The sequence below is a fragment of the Plecotus auritus genome (genome assembly GCF_963455305.1).
Source record: "Plecotus auritus genome assembly, chromosome: 12".
Classification (NCBI taxonomy): domain Eukaryota; kingdom Metazoa; phylum Chordata; class Mammalia; order Chiroptera; family Vespertilionidae; genus Plecotus; species Plecotus auritus.
Window position 1 is genome coordinate 28,411,718 of NC_137778.1, and position 18,418 is coordinate 28,430,135.

The window sequence follows — 18,418 nt, forward strand, 5'->3', positions numbered from 1 at the left end:
GAATCGAACCCGGGACCCCTCAGTCCGCAGGCCGACGCTCTATCCACCGAGCCAAACCGGTTTCGGCTGTAATTCTTTTTTAGTAATCCTCACCCAGGGATATTTTTTCCATTGATTATTTTAGAGTGTGGGGTGGGGGGACACATTGATGTGAGAGAGACACATCAATTGATTGTTTCTCACAAGCGCCGAGGCTGGGGATTGAACCTGCAACCCAGATACATGCCCTTGACCGGGAATCGAGCCCATAACCCTTTGGTGCGCGGACCAACACTCTAACCACTAAGCACACTAGCCAGGGCAAGATTTAAATTTTTTAATAAGTTAAAAATAAGTTTATACATAATATTACAAATATTACATAGCACATGGAGGGAGAGAGAGTACGAAGCTGAAGGTCTGTGGGACACCATGATTCCGGGGAGGATGCAGGATGCTGCTTCTCTGGGTGAGGAGTGCAGACTCTGCCACCCACTGTGGCACCTGGGTGGTTTCAGATGGGGTACAAGATGCGCCTTTCCTCAGAGTGCATCAGCGTCTTCAGTCTCCAGAACAGAGAAGGCCTGACCCAGGGGCCTCTTGGTAGCCACCAAAACCAGGTTTCTGGGAGAGAGTTCAGGGCTGAAGATGGGCAGGAGCTCAGAATGGAAACCTGGGAGAAAGGCAGGACTACTAAGAAGGGTAGAAATGAAGGCCACTCAGCCCCACTTCTTGCCCAGGCTGCAGGCAGGCATAGCCCTTCCCCCATGGAGGCTCCAGGATACTAAGGAGACCCGGTTCTCTACCAGGAACACCGGTGCCTGAGGTACTGACTGGGGAGAAGGCAGTCCTGGGATACTCACTTAAACTACACTTCAGGAATGCACGCCAGAGGCTGATTCAGTAGGAATCTCTCTTTACAAGTCCCCCACCCCACTTCCATCCCACTGGTGACTCTGAAGCAGGTGGTCTAAGAATCACCACAGTGATGAACTGTAGGACCCGAAGGAGGATCCCCAAGATCCAGCCCCTCTAGCCCTAGGCCCTGCTGTAGGCCACCCTCACCCTGCTCCTGAAGGTACAGCAGCCGGTCCAGTAGAATCAGTGTCTCCACCAGTGGGGCGAGCAACAGGGCCAGGCTGAAGAAAGCTACCACGCGGTTCTCCTGGGCCTGGTGGGCCTGAAGAGCAGCCAGATTCAGTGGCAGCTGGGGATCCAGCCCCACCCGCTGCAGCCCCCGCTGGACATATCTGTGGGTCAGCCACACAGCACTCAGTTGGTTTTAGAACCTCCACCTCCCACTCAAACTGTCCACTCCTAATTTGATTCCAACTTTGCTTGATTTGCTACCCCAATTTGTATTTTTCTTTTTGTTGTTAATTGATTTTAGAGAGGGAGGAAGGGGAAACATGATGTGACAGAGATACATTGATTGGTTGCCTCCCGTACTCATCCCGACTGGGTGGGGATCAAACCCGCAACCTGCGCATGTGCCCTGACCGGGAATAGGACCAGGGCCTGCTTTCTGTAGCCCTTCGGCATATTCCGGTGCACAGGACGACCCTCCAACCAACTGAGCCACACCATCCAGGCAGGACCTAATTTGCACTTTTAAATGTTTCTCTGGCTGTGAGTTGTCTATCCAATAACAAATTGATCCAAAAATGTATTTTCAGCCAGACCTGTCCAATTATTTTGCCATATTCTTAACATTTAAGAGTCTTGATAGTCTACTGATAAAAGAATGACAACTCCCTTTTAAAGAAATTTTGAGAAGCTGCTCCAGTCAGAGAACTCAATCACTCCCCTGGCAGCATTTCGCTTCACTGTAGGACTTGCTAACAAGCGAGGGTGGGAGGGGAATCGGACCTCCAGTGGGCTCCCAACACCCATTCCCCCAACCTCCTCCAGCCTCACTCTTCAATCTTGAGCTCATGGACCCTGGGGATCCCCTGCACGCCTGGCCGACGGAGCTTGGGCTGGACATGCCGGATGACCGTCTCCAGTGCTGCCCGGTAGCAGTGGGTTCGGAGGCCAGGGCCTGCTTTCTGTAGCCTTTCAGCATAGTCCTCCAGGGCATGGCAGGCCCCCTCCCGCAGTCTGTAGGACAGTTCATAGCCAGGCAGCGCAGCCACCCACTGACTCAGTGGGTAGCCGCCAGGGTCACTCAACTTCATGTAGCAGCAGCCCACTGAGGCCAGGGCCGCCACCTCAGGGCAGGACGAGAAATGCCTCAGCAAGGCGACACTCAGGTCCCCACAAGCATGGAGCCCTGTCAGCAGCAAGCGGGCCTCATTCCGAGGTGAGGTCTCCAACGGAAGCAGAACCTCCTCACACAGGGTCCTGGGATCTACCCACTGAACCACATGGTGTGGGGAGCGGTGAGAGTGCATTTGCACCATCTGTGGGGGGAGAAAAGGACAAGGCAGCTGGGAAGCCTGTTTGCTGTCCCCATGCCACCTCAGGCTGCAGGAGGGGTCTGTCCTCTGTGTTCCCTCCTAAGGAAGAAGATGGAGAAGAAGATGGGGCATGGGAGAGAGCTAGACCTTGAACCAGAAGGGATAAACGATGGAACTGTCACTATAACTGCAAATTTTTCATGTCTGAGTTCCAATTTCCTCATTTGTAATGAGTCTAATACCCAACCGGCCACTTCACAGGTGGTTGTGAGATGGACGTACCCGTGTGGAAAGCACTTTGGAACTAGAGAGTGCCTCTAAGATGTGAAGAGGCTTTGGCGAAGGGGAAACCTGGGGGAGGGGGAGCGGAGATAGGGACCACACCATCTCAAGCTGAGAAACTTGAAAGAGGGAATCTAGCCAGGCAGACCCCGCCGCTGCAGTCCTGCTGCAGTAAGGGCAGGCCTACCTGTGGGTTCCTCTTCTCCTCTTTTTCCAGAGCCTGCAGGAGCTCCTGGTCCAGGTGCTGGGCTCTCTCCACCAGTCTCTGATCCCCTTCGATGCTCTTCACCTTCAGTCCTAGCCCCAGAGACATGAAGCGGGAGAGATGGCCCTGGAGTCATGAGAGGGAGGGTAGAGACAGCCCTGTTCAGTGCTCTTATCTGCTGTCACCTCTTTCAGTGGCCTAGACACCTGGGTCCCAGGTTCCCAGAAGGCTTAAATTCTACCCTGTTTACTTCTATCACTCCTTGGTACCTGCCTCCCTGGGCCTAGGCCTGACACCTGTTGCCTTCCAGCTGTTCTATCCCCACGACCCAAACACCCTACACACACACACACACACACACACACACACACACACACACACCCCAACAAAAATAAGAATGTTAGGATGTCTGGCTCACCTGGCCTGAGCCTACATCCACAACCTGGGTGCAGCCTGTAAGGTCACTCAGCTTTTTCACCAACTGAAAGAGAAGGGAACAAAGGTCTCTTGGCCATTGGTTCTTGATTCCCAGGACCATCAGCCATAACGAGGGTGGAGAAGATGAAGCTGGCAGAGGAAGAGGGGTAGAGGGTGCCATGGGAGATATGAGATAGGGAAACCAGAACAGGGGTGCTGACTCTGGGCTCAGGCCACTCTCCTCACTCCTCTAAGGTCAGTGATTCAACCTCCCCCAAGAGCAAGAAGAGCCCTCTGTGAAGCCATGAACACATTAAGGTGTGAACACAGGGATGAGACAGTGACTCAGACAAGGCTACCAACCAACCCAGCAAAAGGATGAAAAACAAAACAAAAAACCACAAATCCCCCAAACCAGCATCAAGCTAGGATTTCCGTATGCCTGCCAAGGAAGGGACCGGCCGATCATACTAGGTGCCCACATCTCTCTAACGCACTGGCTTCAGTCCCCAGGCTCCCAGACACCACCTATACCCCAGGCATCGCCTCACCTCTCCCAGCCGCCGGATCTCATGCTGCTTCTTGGGCCTGACATGTTTTCGGAATGGAGCCTTAAGTCGGGAGCTCTGGCTGGGGTTCTCCCAAAACTCTGAGGGGGTCTGAAACTTAGGTGTCCGGGTAAAGGCCAAGGCATAGGCTGTGGACTTCAGGGCCAGCAGGGTGAGTGGCCACACTGACCTGTACCTGAGATAGCCCGGCCCCGAACCCCAGTGAATAGTCCCATTGTATCCTGGGTACACCCGTTTACAACCCAGGAACCCCCTGGGAGACCCTCTGAGCAATGACTGGCTACAGGGTTCAGTGCCAAGTCCCCCAGCACAGGGCCCCCCTTGCCCATACCTGACCTCTTCTCCTTCCCCAGGCATCCCCAGCAGCAGGGTGGCCAGCTGTGGTGGGTTCAGTCCATCCAATGCTTCCTGCCATGAGCGAGGGAGTGTGCCCCACAGGTTGTCTGTAAAAAATTCCTGCAGAAGGGGAGAAGCAATCAACAGGCTACTACCTTTCCCGTCCCTTCCCTCCCCACTCTCAACACAGGCCACTGGCTGCAACCAGCAGGTACCTACCACTCATCCGAGTCACCTCTTCTCTAAAGCCCGCTCCAGCCTCCCACTCCTCCTCAGAGCCCAGACTGCATTCCGAACACACCTCTCCTTTTAGAAATTTCCCACTTATTTGTCTGTTTTCTCCATTCAACTGAATGAAGAACCTAAGGGCAGGGATGGTGTCTTCTCACAATCCCATCCATAACACCCCAGTGACTAACAGGCAGCATTAATATGTTACCATTTAGTAACCTACCCATATATATGTCAGACACTTGATATGCCAGAATGTATTTTTATTCATTCATTTGTTGAACACAAATTCTGGAGTTTTGGGTATGCACCACGTTCTATTCTAGGCTCTGAGGACACAACAATGAACCAGACAGACAAAATTCTTACTCTTGCACAATTCACATGAAAAAGAAATGTTTTTCAGAACATCACATGACACATGGCTAATAAAACACTAACAAAATAGTAGGAGATGTTGAGACAGTACTACTTGAGTTAAGAATAATGAGGGAAGACCTGAGTTGACACTTGAGCTGACACTTGAATGATGAAGAGGAAACAGGTATGTAAAAAAATTATGTAATCGCCATAACCGGTTTGGCTCAGTGGATAGAGCGTCAGCCTGCGGACTCAAGGGTCCCGGGTTCGATTCCGGTCAAGGGCATGTACCTTGGTTGCGGGCACATACCCGGTGGGGAGTGTGCAGGAGGCAGCTGATCGATGTTTCTCTCTCATCGATGTTTCTAACTCTCTATCCCTCTCCCTTCCTCTCTGTAAAAAATCAATAAAATATATTTTTAAAAAAATTATGTAATAGCAAACACTTACTAAACACTTGTAATATGCTAGGCACTGTTCTAAACAATTTATACATGTGTATTAACACATTTAATCCCCAAAAGAACCCGATGAGGTAGGTACCATTTTTATCCCTCATTTTACAGATAAGAAAACTAACATACAATTAACTTGCCCAAATAAAAAAGCTAGTATCAGAGCTGAGATTTGAAATCAACCTGACTTTAGAATTCTTGCTTTTAACCATTCTACTCTATAGCCTTTCTGCTGAGGACAAACATTCCAGGAAGATCTGTAAGAGCGAAGACCCAGATGTCTGCCATATTTGTGGAGCAAAAATCAGGCCCCTGGAGCTGTAGCAGGTTTGACTTAGTGCAGTGGTCGGCAAACTCTTTAGTCAACAGAGCAGCAAACCGCAGCTTGCGAGCCACATGTGGCTCGAGAGCTGCAGTTTGCCGACCACTGGCTTAGTGGATAGAGCACCAGCCTGGGGACCAAAGGGTCCCAGGTTTGATTCTGGTCAAGGGCACATACCTCGGTTGCAGGCTCCTCCCTAGCCCAGGCCCTGGTCAGGGCTCATTCAGGAGGCAACCAATTGATGTGGTTCTCCCACATATAGCCCACAGGAATTGTTGAAGGATGGGACTATAGATCAGTGAAGGAAAGAGCTGAACCAAGGATGGCTTCTGGGTTTAGGGGCTGAACAATTCAGTGGGTGCTGGTGTCACTAATACATCAGCTCATTTATTCTTCACAATGACCCTTCAAACAAGATTCCATTTTACAGCTGAGCAACCGGGGCTAGAAGGGATTTTTATTTCATACCCATGTAAGTTAACAGTAGGGGAGGCAGGATTCTAGTTGGAGCCTGCCTAATTCCAAAGTTTACATTTTCCATTACATTACAAAACCAGGAACTTATTCAAAGCGTGGATGAATAAACTTGTGTGTTCTGGGAATACCTCACATGTTCCTAGGACAGTTCAACGAAGCTACAGCATGCGTTTTATTACTTTGGTTTTGGAAAAATAACATAGATATTAGAAATATTGTTTGTATCATCTAAAAAAAAAAAAAAAAGGAAGAATCTCCCCAGTTTTAACCCCTTCTTGAAAAGACAGACTGAAAATCATGAAAGAAAAGAGATGAGACGCTAACTCTCCAGATTCTCTCCCTATCGTGGGCACCTAGCCAAGCACACAACCAGGAGCACCCCGTCCCCAACCCCGTGGCCTCACGATGATGTAGGCGTCCAGGATGGAACGGTAGAGAGACAGGACACGGGTGAGATTCACAGCTAGCTGCCTCCTCTCCTCGAGAGAGAGGCCCCGGGCGGAAACTCCTGGCATCGGGGTCCAGTCGGTGGCGCCTGGAGCGAGAACGCTGTGAGGAGGGAAGCAGGGTCAGCACCACGCGGATCCAGGACCCGGGCTGGGTTCAGCTCTGCAGGCGGGACGAGAAGAAAGCGCTCTGCATTGGCCCGAGACGCTGCCTTTCCCAGGTTCCAGATGGAGGTTTAAGACCTGAGGTGTCCTCCTGACATCACAGGTCGCGACGTCCAGAGCGCGAAGGTGTCAACACGAAAAACAAGTGGGGTGGGGTGCCCGACTGTGACGCCACAGAGGCGGGTCGCGGCGTTCAGGTCCCGCCCATCCCGTGCACTTCCCGCCCATCCCGGAAGTGGGGCTCGGGGCCCTAGCGCGCGGCAGTTGCCGTTTGTCTCGGCCGCCCCACACCTTCGAGTTGTACCTCCACGGGGCTAGAGGGGTCGGGGAGCGTACCCCGCCCACGCCGCGCTGCAGCTGCTCTAGCACCCGGAATCCCTGACCTCGCTCCCAGGGGCAGCGGTCCTACGACCTCTGGCACGTTCCAACCCGCGCGCGCCTGCCGGCCCCGGGCTCGTCGGCGAGCGCCGATTTCCGTATCCGGTTCCAAGCGTTTCCGTTCTTAGTGGGCACATCTGGGAGGTAGGTGGTGATGGTGAGGAACGGGCTTCTTGACCGCCAAAGTATGCTCGCCGAGGTAACTGCCCCCGGCCTCGGCCCCCTACCACCCCCTCCGCTGCTATGTGTTGTAAACGGTCCTTTCTCGGGAGAAGAACTTGGGTGAGAAGCACGTGGAGGTGGCCTCCACCCGGAAACGGGGGAAAGGGGTACCTATTCGTGGGACCCGCACTGGGGATGCCTGGCAAATCTAGATGTCATCTACTCATCACTGGTTTCGAGCCTACTTAGACGTTCTCCCTGGGCCGATGTAGAGCCCACCTATTCTGGCTTTCCAGACTCGGAAAGAGAATCAAGCTGGTTGGCCCTCCAACCCCCTCCGTTTACAAATGGGACAGATCTAGACAGGGGGATATAACCTTCCTAAGGCCATAGGACTGGTGAATTATGGGCTTGTCTCCTTCCGTCATTTCACAGTACAGATTTGTTCCCCCTCTATCTGGGAGGTTGCTCTGATTTATTTCCTACCTTAAGTTCTATGGAGGTAGGTCTTATTGTTCTCCCAGGCCTTTGGGATCTGTTATCAGGTTCACTTTCTTCCCCAGGGTATACTACAGACCTTCAGATGCTGGCCTATGGGATTCAGCAGAGGATGAGTCCTCTATCCTTTCATTGGTGAGCCACTCTTCCCAACTGCTCTCCTACCATCCACCATCCTCATGTCTACCTTACTCCTCAATCTGGATTTTGGCGAACCTCCCCCAAAAAAGACTTTAGAAGGGAATGCTAAGCACCAAAAATTTGTCAAGAAGCGGCGGTTCTTAGAAAGGAGAGGCCTTCTAAATAAGAAAAAACAGCCCTCTAACAATGTGCCTAAGTTGCACTCAGAACCTGCAAAGAAAGGGGTAACTCCTCAGGTGGATGGCACCTGGAAAAATTCCCCCCTTCCAAAAAAGAAGAAGACTGCAGACTCGAGCCGTGGGTCAGAGCGGTCCCTGGACAAGAAAGCTTCTGTGCCTTGGCTGACCCCTGCCCCTTCACAGAAGACTGGTTCTGTTGTGGCTAAAGCAGATTTGCTGGAGGAGTTCCAGAGTTCCCTTCCAGAGATTAAGAGCCCCCCAACCCGCCCTCAGAAGAAGCATCCCCAAAAGAACCCTATCCAAAAGAATCCACCACATAACTCCACCCTGGCTCATTCAGAGAACAAATGCTCCGGAGCATCCCAGAAGACACCAAGGAAGATGGTGGCAATTGACTGTGAGATGGTGGGCACAGGACCCAAGGGGCATGTGAGTTCCTTGGCTCGATGTAGCATTGTCAGCTACAACGGAGACGTGCTCTATGATGAGTACATCCTTCCCCCCTGTCATATTGTGGACTACCGCACCCGGTGGAGTGGTATCCGCAAGCACCACATGGTGAATGCTACACCCTTCAAGATCGCTCGGGGCCAGGTGAGAGTCATGGGGCACAATGATAGCCACCAGTGGGTGGGGAGAGGTCCAGGTAAGTGTGGACCGTGTTGGTGGTGGGAGAAGGCAGAATGTTTTCAGAAGGAGCTGGCGATTATTTGTATAACTGGAACAGGTAGCCTGCAGTGAAGGGGATAAAAGACACAGGGTTGATGTGTCAGATTTTTAATTTCACCCATTGAGCAAACCTGCTCATTGTAGCCCTGTGCACAACAAATGAACAGGAAAGGAAGATGAACCAGAGGAGGCCTGCAGAGGGCGCCCTTGGTCCACCTCTTTGTAATTTCAGCTTCACATTCTTTGCCTTCTCTAGACACCCTTCTCTGTTCCAGTGATTGCTTATATGCCAAAACAGTCCATTGGAGGAAGCTTATCAGAGGTGAAACAGTGAAGATTTTTTTTCAAACCATAAGGGAAAGTTTAATTAGGAATTCATAGAGGTGAAGTGAGTGTTAGAAGAAATGGGCTCAGAAAACAAGTTCAGAGGCAAAAAAAAGCGGGGGGGGGGGCCTTGGAGCTTAGGAAAGAGAAGGGTAAAGAAAATATGCCTGGGGGGGAAGAAGAGGAGGAGAGGAAAGGTGTGGGTGAGCTCCCAGGAGGGGAGAGCGTCTAGTCTTCAGAACAAACTTGAAGAGTTGAAGAACGTTCTCTTTGTTAGGGGCACAGCTGAACAAAGGCTTGGGAGAGGCAAAAGGTGGGGTGGGTCTGAGCAAATCCACTCAGCTTTAACTAGGGCTATGTGTTGAAGTTAATGCGAAGTAAAGGTGTTAGTGGACAATAAACTGGAGGTGAAATCAAGAGCAACTAAATACTTAGTTGATTACACTACACCTGGTTTTCATCATAAATCACTTCCCCAGTGCCCAAGCTGGGTATGAGACTAAGGTCTATCCAGACGAGTCTGGCCCCTCTCAAGAGGTCCTGTTGGAAAGCCATGCACTGATTTTTCTAGGACTATTGCTCTTGCTCACAACCTATTTGGAACTCCATTTTGGAATGGCCTTCAGAGCTCATGGCATAGTTTTTGGTTGTCCTCACTGGTAGTATGTCATACTTTAGGATCCTAGAGTCATGGGAAGCTATTTGGTTGCAAGTCTGGTGTAGATAAGTTTTCTGAACAGCTGGTAAATACCCTTTGGTTATGAGCAGGAGGAGCTATACAGCAGTGAAACTGACTTTCTGTTAAAACAGCACAAGCATGGCCTGGCTGCTATGGCTCAGTGGTTGAGCATCGACCCATGAACCAAGAGGTCCCTAGTTCAATGGGCACATGCCTAGATTGCAGCCCGGTCCTCAGTTGGGAGCGTGCTGGAGGTAGCCGATTGATGTTTCTCTCTCATCGATGTTTTTATGTCTCTATCCCTCTCCCTTCCTCTCTCTCAAAAAAAACACACATTCAAAACAAAACAGCACAGGCATGGGTCACCCACTTCCCTCTATAGCCTTAGTCTGTTAAGTGATTCTTTTTAAAAAAATATATGTTTTTATTAATTTTAGAGAGAGAGAGGGAGGGAGAGAGAAACATCGATCTGTTGCTCTCATATGCACCCCAACTGGGGACCAAACCCGCAACCTGGGCAGGTGCCCTGACCTGGAATTGAACCAGCGACCTTTCTGTGCACGGAATGACGCTGAACCATCTGAGCCACACTGACCAGGGCGAAAAGTGATTCTTAATCTTTTATGGTTTGTAGACCTTTTGAGAACATGATGAAAGCCATAGTCTCTCCCTGCAAAAACAAACTCTCCCCCCCCTCTCTCCCTCTCTCTCTCTCTCTCTCTCTCTATATATATATATATATATATATATGTATATATATATATATTTATATATTTATATATATATTTATATATATATCTGTAATTTGGGGCTTCTGTCACCTCCCTGGAGCCCATCTTTGACTCCCTTTGTCCCAGCCTCTGCCTAAGATCAGCATAATGATAATGTTTAAAGAACTTCAAGTAGCAAGCCAGCACTGAACTATATAGTTACATAAACATCTTGAATGTGAGTGTGATTTAAGACTGTAGCAAGTTAATCTGTCATTGGAGTGGAAATTGCTGAGAAGGTAAGGAGCCGCTGACGATGTAAGTCCAAAAAGGGTTACACTGAAAAATATCTACTTTCAGGGAAGGGGGGTTTGGGGACTGGGTGAAAGAGGTGAAGGGATTAAGAAACACAAATTGGTAGTTATAAACTAGTCATGAGGATATAAAGTACAGCATAGGGAATGTAGTTAATGATATTGTGATAACTATGTATGATGCCAGATGGATACTGGAAATATCAGGCAGAACACCTTGTAAAGTATATGATTGTCTAATGCTGTACACCTGAAACCAATACAAAATAGTATTGAAAATAAACTGTAATTGAAAAATAAAAATAATACATACACACACACACAAATACCTACTTTCACTTTGTGGGGAGAAGGTAGATTTTAAGTGAAAGGAAACTTGTGGGAGAAGGCATTTCAAGGAGGAAGGAGGTGGGCACTTAATGGAAAGAATCTGAAAGGACCTAGGACCACGATGGACTTTTAGGATGCAGGGCTCCACCTGAGTCCTACTTACCACCTCTTCCACGCCGATTTCAGATCTTGAAAATACTCACAGGGAAGATTGTAGTGGGACATGCTATCCACAATGACTTCAAAGCCCTTCAGTACTTCCACCCCAAGTCTCTTACCCGCGACACCTCCCATATCCCTCCTCTCAACCGGAAGGCTGACTGCCCAGAGAATGCTACCATGTCTCTGAAGCATCTCACAAAGAAGCTGCTGAACCGGGACATCCAGGTAACATCTCCCCAAATGCTGCCAGGCCCCTTGCTTGCACACTGGGGGGCCATTTCTTACTGCCTCTCCAGGCTCTGAGCCTAGATTTCCTTTGTAGAGAAATCGAGGCAGGCTGTTCTTACAGGAAGAGCTTTGGGCTGAGAGGCCCATTGATCTCTCCATGTGTACATAAGGATAATAATTCCTGTTCACTACCAGTGTTCCAAATTGTTCTTGGGAAAGGGAAAAAAAAAGCCTTAAGTGGGTGTAAAACCCTAAGAAACCAGGAAAGCAGGTAGTGGTGGTGGTCCAAAGACCTCAGTGGATGCAAGGACCTCTCAGGTATTTCACATATTTGGCATTCAAGAAAGGGGTGACCTGCCTGCTAAGAGGGTGTAGGCACGTGTCAGAGAGAGTTAAGGAACTGGGGAAAATGGAAGACTTAGGAGGCCTGGCTGTGATCTAGATGTCTTGTCTCGACAGAATGTAGAAGAATATGGCATTCACATGTTGCCACAGAAATGATTGAGGCAGATAATAGCAAAGACTTCCTAGGAGTTGAACCCTTGAAATTAAATAAGGAGTAGTGCCCTACCATAGTTCTACCTTTGCAGCCCACTAACTCTGCGGAAACAACTGTTTATATAAGGGGTTAAGAGGCGCTGGTAGGGAAGGGGGAAAAAACACTTTTTTTTAATCTTTATTGTTGAAAGTATTACATATGACCCCTTTCCCCCCATTGCCCTCTCCAACCCCTCTGCCCCCCCCCCAAGCCTTCACCACCCCATTGTCTGTGTCCATGGGTTATGCATATAAAACAACACTTTCTTATAGCTCAATGCTTTCCTCTTCCTCCCTCATTCAGGCTGGAAAAAGTGGGCATTCCTCTGTGGAAGACGCTCAGGCCACCATGGAGCTGTACAAGTTGGTTGAAGTTGAGTGGGAACAGTACCTGGCCCAGAATTCCCCTAAAGATTAGCAGCAGTGGGGACACCGGTGGTGAAAGGAGAAACAGGGCAGTGAACCAATGGACGGCTCTACCTGCTCCGCACCTTTGGAAGCTAAAGTTGTGGGGAGAGAGGCTCTACCCCAGACTTAATATCCATTGAAATCTCACCTCAGGTGTTGTGTTCTGTGTCTGGTTAAGTATCCCATGGAAGGAGGAAGTTTCCATGGCAGCACCCAGCCCGATACTGTTTACCTCTTAAATGGTGCTAACCACAGGTCCCAGAGTGCTTTGTTCTAGTCAAGCTTTTTTACTTTCAAGGGCAGCGCATACTGGGAAATTTAGTCTCCCAAACTGCCTTATCCGAGGGTGGCCGTTGTATGCCTTTTGTTCTCAAGTGGTTAATAGCAACCCCTTTCACTCTCAGAAGTATCCTCGTTGGATGATAAATTATATGATCACATTACATATCAGAGTCTACATCTAGTTTGTGTCAGGACATTGCCTGTTTATCCCACCCTGACTTCCAGAGAAGCCATCCCTGGTGAGGTTTAGTTCGTAGGAGTACAAGGCAGTAGAGGTAAGAGTGTGACTTGGAAGTCAACTTTTATGATTTAGGAAAGCTGTCTCTTTCCTAAAGCATGAGAGGATTTATTTAACTTAGATCCCACTTGGTAGGTTAAAAGATTTAAAATGTTTAAATGGTCTTAGTCTTTTTTTTTTCCTGTCAAGGGTAAAAATTTTATTTTTTATTTTTAAATAAATTTTTTATTGTTGATAGTATTACAGATATCTCCCATTTCTCCCCTTACCCTGTCCTCCCAGAAGTTTTTAGTCTTTTACTTTGCTAAACCAAGCTTCTAAAAACTCAGATTATTCCCATGATAAATATTTTTCTTGATAAATTTTAATAATGGAAAAACAATTATGTGGTGTTTTGTTTGTTTTTTTAGAGAGGAAGGGAGAGAGAGAAAAACATCAAAGTGAGAGAGAAACATCGATCGGTTGCCTTTTGTATGAACCTTAACCAAAGATTGAACCCACAACCTGGAACTGTGCCCTGACTGGGAATCGAACCTGCCATCTTTTGTTGTACGGGACAACACTCTAACCCACTGAGCCACCCAGCCAGGGTGTGGTGTTTTCTTATTAACTTTACATTAAACTTTTGTTTGTCACGGGTCTTGTAGGGCTATAATTCTGTAAGGGGGTTCCAGAGTCTCTGGGTGGCACTAACTAGGCCTTTGTTTGCTGGAAATCATGGGGAAGCATTGGCCAAGCCTTTTGTGTAGCCCGTGTGCTCTGGCGCCTTGCCCTCACCCTTACCACATGTCAAGGACTACACCTCAAATCACACCCCACGCCATTAGAGTATCTTTACATGGAGTGCATGTGACCAGGAAAGTGGCTTGGAGAATGGGCACATGGGAGTGATGGGGCAAGAGAGGAAGGGTGCTTGGTGATGCCAGCCTGGCTGCTCCTGCTAGCTCTGCCTTGGTAGTTGCACACCCTCATTTTGGGAATGTGAGTCACAGGTCTAACCTTGTGTCTGGGATCACTGTCTTGAGGAAATGCAGACTCCATATATATACCAGGACTTGTGCCCTCCTGAGTGGCTGATTTGGCTCCAGGGGGCAGAGTCATGGTCATGGCTGCTTGTAGCAAGGAATTTTCTGCGGCCACACCAGACTCAACATGGTCTTGTCACGCCCTGTGCTGCAGGATCTGCTTGCACAGGCAGCTGTTGAGTTCTGAGCAAGTTGGTTCCTGCTGAGCCCAACATGAAATGTCCATGACACCTTATAAAGAGGTGCCAAGTGTCCTATACCTAGGAAAGCCACGCCCCAAACTGGGAATACACATGAAAGCACATTACATTGTGCTTACATATACATTATATTGTGATCCGTAAACTAGGAAATTCTCATTTGAGTTCAGTTTTTAGAGTACCTGTTGGCTGAAACAAACCTGCCTTTGTGTGTATCTTGGTAAAGTAGCAACTGGCTTTTATGCTTCATCCCCTCACCCCCATGTTCTGAAGGGTCCCTGGTGTCAGTCTAAGGTTGGAAAGAACTCAGTCTTACTTTGTTCCCTAGGAAGAACCTGGGAGGACTAAAGAACCTTATAACCATTTCCTCACTTTTCTCTCACTTTCTGGTCAGAGCCCAACTTGCCCTGCAGAGTGCCTGGGGATGTCCTGTCGTTCAGTCCTCTTCTCCACCTCTCTGTCCCCAGGATCCTGGCTTCAACTGGTAATAGAAGAGCCCCATTGCAGATTGCTGCCTGAATCTCTGTCAACAAAGTCCTATTTGGCAGAGTGGACCACATGCATGATAAACACAAGCTCTTCTAATATTCTCTTCATGGCATAGTGATGTTTTCTAATGCTAAGAGGTCCCCTACTGCAGGTGAGCATGGGAAAGGGCAAAGATTGAGAACTGTATATGCCAAACATAAACTTAATAGTCTAAAACTTCATGTAACCAAGTGGTTCTCAAAATAGGAAGGGGGCCCTGGCTGGTTAGCTCAATTAGAGCACTGTCCTAATACACCAAGGTTGCAGGTTCCCGGGTTAGGGCACATACAGGAATCAACCAATGAATGCATGGGTAGGTGGAATGGCAGGTCGAAGTTTCTTCCTCTCTAAAATCAATTTTTAAAAAAATTTCAGATGATAGCACTGTTTCTCTCTCCACCTTAAAGAACCAGAGATCTAGTGAAGGCTCCAAGGAGGAATCATTTAATTCCTAGTTTAACAGATGATTACAGCTGACAATAGGAAAGATCAACAGTATTGTAATTATGAACTTGCCCCAAGGCATATTAGCCCAAGTCCAAGTTTAGAGAAGAATATCCATGTATGCAATAATGCCAGGTACATCTATGAATACCCTATATCTACAGTCTGTCTTATTCACAAAGCACTTCTTTTTAAAATAAATCTTTATTGTTCAGATTATTACATATGTTCCTCTTTTTTTCCCCCATAGCTCCCCTCCACCTGATTCCCCACCCCACCCCATGCCCTTACCCCCTGCCACTGTCTTCATCCATAGGTGTAAGATTTTTGTCTAATCTCTTCCTGCACCCCTCACACCCCTTTTCCCCTGAGAATTGTCAGTCCACTCCCTTTCTAGGCCCCTGATTCTATTATATTCATCAGTTTATTCTGTTCATCAGATTTTTTTATTCACTTGATTTTTAGATTAACTTGTTGATAGATATATATTTGTTATCATTTTGTTGTTCATAATTTTTATCTTTACCTTTTTCTTCTTCTTCCTCTTCTTAAAGAATACCCTTCAGCATTTCATATGATCCTGGTTTGGTGGTGCTGAACTCCTTTAGCTTTTTCTTGTCTGTGAAGCTCTTTATCTGACCTTCAATTCTAAATGATAGTTTTGCTGGGTAGAGTAATCTTGGTTGTAGGTTCTTGCTGTTCATCACTTTGAATATTTCTTGCCACTCCCTTCTGGCCTGCAGTTTCTGTTGAGAAGTCAGCTGACAGTCATATGGGTAGGTAACTAATTGTTTTTCTCTTGCTGCTTTCAAGATTCTCTGTCTTTTGCCCTTGGCATTTTAATTATGATGTGTCTTGGTGTGGTCTTCTTTGGATTCCTCTTGTTTGGGGTTCTCTGTGCTTCCTGGACTTGTAAGTCTATTTCTTTCACCAGATAGGGAAAGTTTTCTGTCATTATTTCTTCTCATAGGTTTTCAATATTTTGCTCTCTCTCTTCTTCTGGCACTCCAATAATTCGGATGTTGGTACACTTAAAGTTGTCCCAGAGGCTCCTTACACTATCTTCAAATTTTTGGATTCTTTTTTCTTTTTGTTTTTCTGGTTGGGTGTTTTTTGTTTCCTCATGTTTCAGATCTTTGGTTTGATTCTTGGGGTCCTTTGATCTACTGTTGAATTTCTGTATATTCTTTATTTCAGACAGTGTATGCTTAATTTCTGACTGGTCCTTTTCCATTCTTTTGGCATTCTCATTAAGATCTTTAAAGGTCTCACTAAGTTCCTCAGAGGTTTTTAGCAGATTCTTGAGTAACGTTATAAATGTGGTTTTGAACTTTATGTCCAGTAGTTTGCTTTCCTCCATTTCTTTCATTCGTGACATGTTTCTTTGTCTCCGCATTCTGGCTGCTTCCCTGTATTGATGGAGTGGCTTTGTGTGGTGGGTGACCTATAGGGCCCAGTGGTTCAGCCTCCCCAATCACCTGAGGTGGATACTCTTGGTGCACCCCTTTGTAGGCTAAGTGCACAGTTTTGTAGTTAAGCCTTGATTGCTGTTGGTATACTGGGAGGAATTTACCTCCAGGCCAATTGGCTGTGAGGACCCGCTGTGTCTATAATGGAAGAACTGCTGTGCTGGAGACACTCTTATGGGGCATGACTTGTTTCAGTGGGGCTTTGGTGCTCACTGAGTCTGCCTCTTGAATGTGTCACTTATGGATGTGAGAAGTTGAAATCTGGTGTCGTCTCACACTGACCACTAGGTACACTGGCTTCTGGATCTCCAGTGGCATGCAGGTCAGCTACTGTCTGAGGCCACCCAGCAGGAGCTACAGCGAAGTCTGACCAGAGCTGCAGTTTGTTAGGTTAAGCTGCAAAAGGACAGGCCATTTATATGCAAAAGCCGCTGCACTCAGTTTGGGTGGGTTTGTAAATTGGACGGAGCAGGGTCTCAGGGAGTCACTAGGGCGTGGTAGACATCCATGGCTGCCAGTCAGCCATCTCTGCGTCTTCACGTTTCCAAGTCCCCGCGTCCTGCGCCCCAGTGCAGTAAACAATGATTCCTGCGCGCAGCTCTGCAAGAAAGCCACCCTCACTTTCCGACCTGATGGCAGACAGTCCAGCTTCTCCCCGTAGGGGTCTGGGTCCCCAGAGTCTCGCCAGAAACTGGAGTTCAGAGTAATGGGGAGCTGTGTCTCCCTTCGGGTTGAAAGAAACAGCACACCCAGTCGCCAACTGCCAGCCCGATTCGTGCGCCTGCGTACCTCAGCTTTTCCGCGCTTGTGCACATCTCAATGCTCTTTTCTCTTTCCTTCTAGTTGTAGAACTTCTACTCAGCCAGCTTTCCCGTGGTTCTGGGTGATAAACGTTTTGTCTTTTAGTTGTAGCTTTGGTGTGGTTGTGAGAGGCAGCAAATACAGGTGTATACCTTATGCCGCCATCTTGGTTTCTCCACAAAGCACTTTCACTTACCTATACTGTAGAGTAAGTCCTCCAAACAGCTGTGTCGTCATAAAAAAACATACAAACCTGTCGAGACTAGGAGTTTATTTGAGCCAAATGGACAACAAATTCCAGGAAGCAAAATCTCAATAAATTGAGAAAATGCTCCTAAGAATGGCAGTTTTACAGCTTATTTTATACATTAGAATCAAAGGAGGAGACATAAGGGCTGGGGGGTTACATGAAATTCATTATAGATTAGGGAGACAGGAGAAAGCAAAGGGGAGGGGATCTCTGAGATAGTATAAAAAGTAAAACTTCTTTTACATTGGTGGGTATAAGATAGTTGACATTTACAGCACATGGACATGGTACGCAGGGGAACAAGGTAACAGTGAGGGATTCTGTAGGATGCTCTGATGAGGCAGGTATCCCTGAGGTCTGGAAAAGGAGATTGACATTCCAAGGGTATGTTATCTTAGATGCAAAAAGACAACAGACAGGCTCATTTAAACTGACCTTGTCGCCTTGGCTGGTGTGGCTCAGTTGGGTGTTGACCCATGCACCGTAGTTCGATTTCAGGTCAGGGCACATGTCGAGCTTTTGCTGGCTCCATCCCCAGTCAAGGCATGCAAGAGGCAGCCAATTGATATTTCACTCTCACATTGATGTTTCTCTCTAAAAATCAATTTAAAAATAATAATAAAAAGATTGACCTTTGTCAAGGAAGCTACAGTCCTAGGACGTGACTACCGCCATACTAGCTTTTGGTTAGGAATTTTTATGTTCAGACTACCCTGTGTGGTTACTTTTGGTCTCTTAAGTTTATAAGCCCCCCCTTGCAGGCCTCCCCTGAGCTTGTCAGGTTTAGTATATGGCCCCTTTTTCATCCACAGCTGTATA

At 47.8% G+C, this 18,418-nt stretch overlaps 2 protein-coding genes across 5 annotated transcripts; one reads left to right on the forward strand and one right to left on the reverse strand.

Annotated features, from left to right (window-relative positions):
- Nucleotides 1–301: 301 nt before the first annotated feature.
- Nucleotides 302–7,121, reverse strand: METTL25B (methyltransferase like 25B). Of its 3 annotated transcripts, XM_080649444.1 has the most exons (9): nt 6,948–7,121; nt 6,437–6,581; nt 4,183–4,307; nt 3,834–4,026; nt 3,284–3,346; nt 2,848–2,991; nt 1,897–2,381; nt 1,045–1,229; nt 302–652 (listed from the first exon to the last, which is right to left on the reverse strand). In XM_080649444.1, exons 2-9 carry the CDS (start codon nt 6,545–6,547, stop codon nt 522–524), a joined length of 1,437 nt encoding a protein of 478 aa, XP_080505570.1. In that variant the 5' UTR covers nt 6,548–6,581; nt 6,948–7,121; the 3' UTR covers nt 302–521. The 3 variants fall into 3 exon arrangements, 2 of the variants coding, with proteins under 2 accessions (XP_080505570.1, XP_080505571.1); XR_013959513.1 differs by lacking the exon at nt 6,948–7,121 and having other exon boundaries at nt 1,045–1,159; nt 6,437–6,777; XM_080649445.1 differs by lacking the exons at nt 3,834–4,026; nt 6,948–7,121 and having other exon boundaries at nt 4,188–4,307; nt 6,437–6,800.
- On the forward strand, nt 6,855–15,294 carry ISG20L2 (interferon stimulated exonuclease gene 20 like 2). 2 transcript variants are annotated; one of them, XM_080649446.1, is made up of 4 exons: nt 6,855–7,165; nt 7,747–8,595; nt 11,214–11,414; nt 12,259–15,294. In XM_080649446.1, exons 2-4 carry the CDS (start codon nt 7,861–7,863, stop codon nt 12,370–12,372), a joined length of 1,050 nt encoding a protein of 349 aa, XP_080505572.1. In that variant the 5' UTR covers nt 6,855–7,165; nt 7,747–7,860; the 3' UTR covers nt 12,373–15,294. The 2 variants fall into 2 exon arrangements, with proteins under 2 accessions (XP_080505572.1, XP_080505573.1); XM_080649447.1 differs by having other exon boundaries at nt 7,139–7,220.
- The last annotated feature ends 3,124 nt before the right edge of the window (nt 15,295–18,418 follow it).

Bases quoted from the DNA above. Each gene is read 5' to 3' on its own strand.
- METTL25B (XM_080649444.1), bottom strand. From the start codon at position 6,547: ATGCCAGGAGTTTCCGCCCGGGGCCTCTCTCTCGAGGAGAGGAGGCAG. The intron at 3,347-3,833 runs GTGAGGCGATGC...CTTCTCTTTCAG, and splicing joins AGATCCGGCGGCTGGGAGAG to TTGGTGAAAAAGCTGAGTGA. The intron at 653-1,044 runs GTGAGGGTGGCC...CCTTTCTCCCAG, and splicing joins GCTGTACCTTCAGGAGCAGG to GTTTCCATTCTGAGCTCCTG.
- ISG20L2 (XM_080649446.1), top strand. From the start codon at position 7,861: ATGTCTACCTTACTCCTCAATCTGGATTTTGGCGAACCTCCCCCAAAA. The intron at 8,596-11,213 runs GTGAGAGTCATG...CGCCGATTTCAG, and splicing joins TCAAGATCGCTCGGGGCCAG to ATCTTGAAAATACTCACAGG. The intron at 11,415-12,258 runs GTAACATCTCCC...TCCCTCATTCAG, and splicing joins TGCTGAACCGGGACATCCAG to GCTGGAAAAAGTGGGCATTC.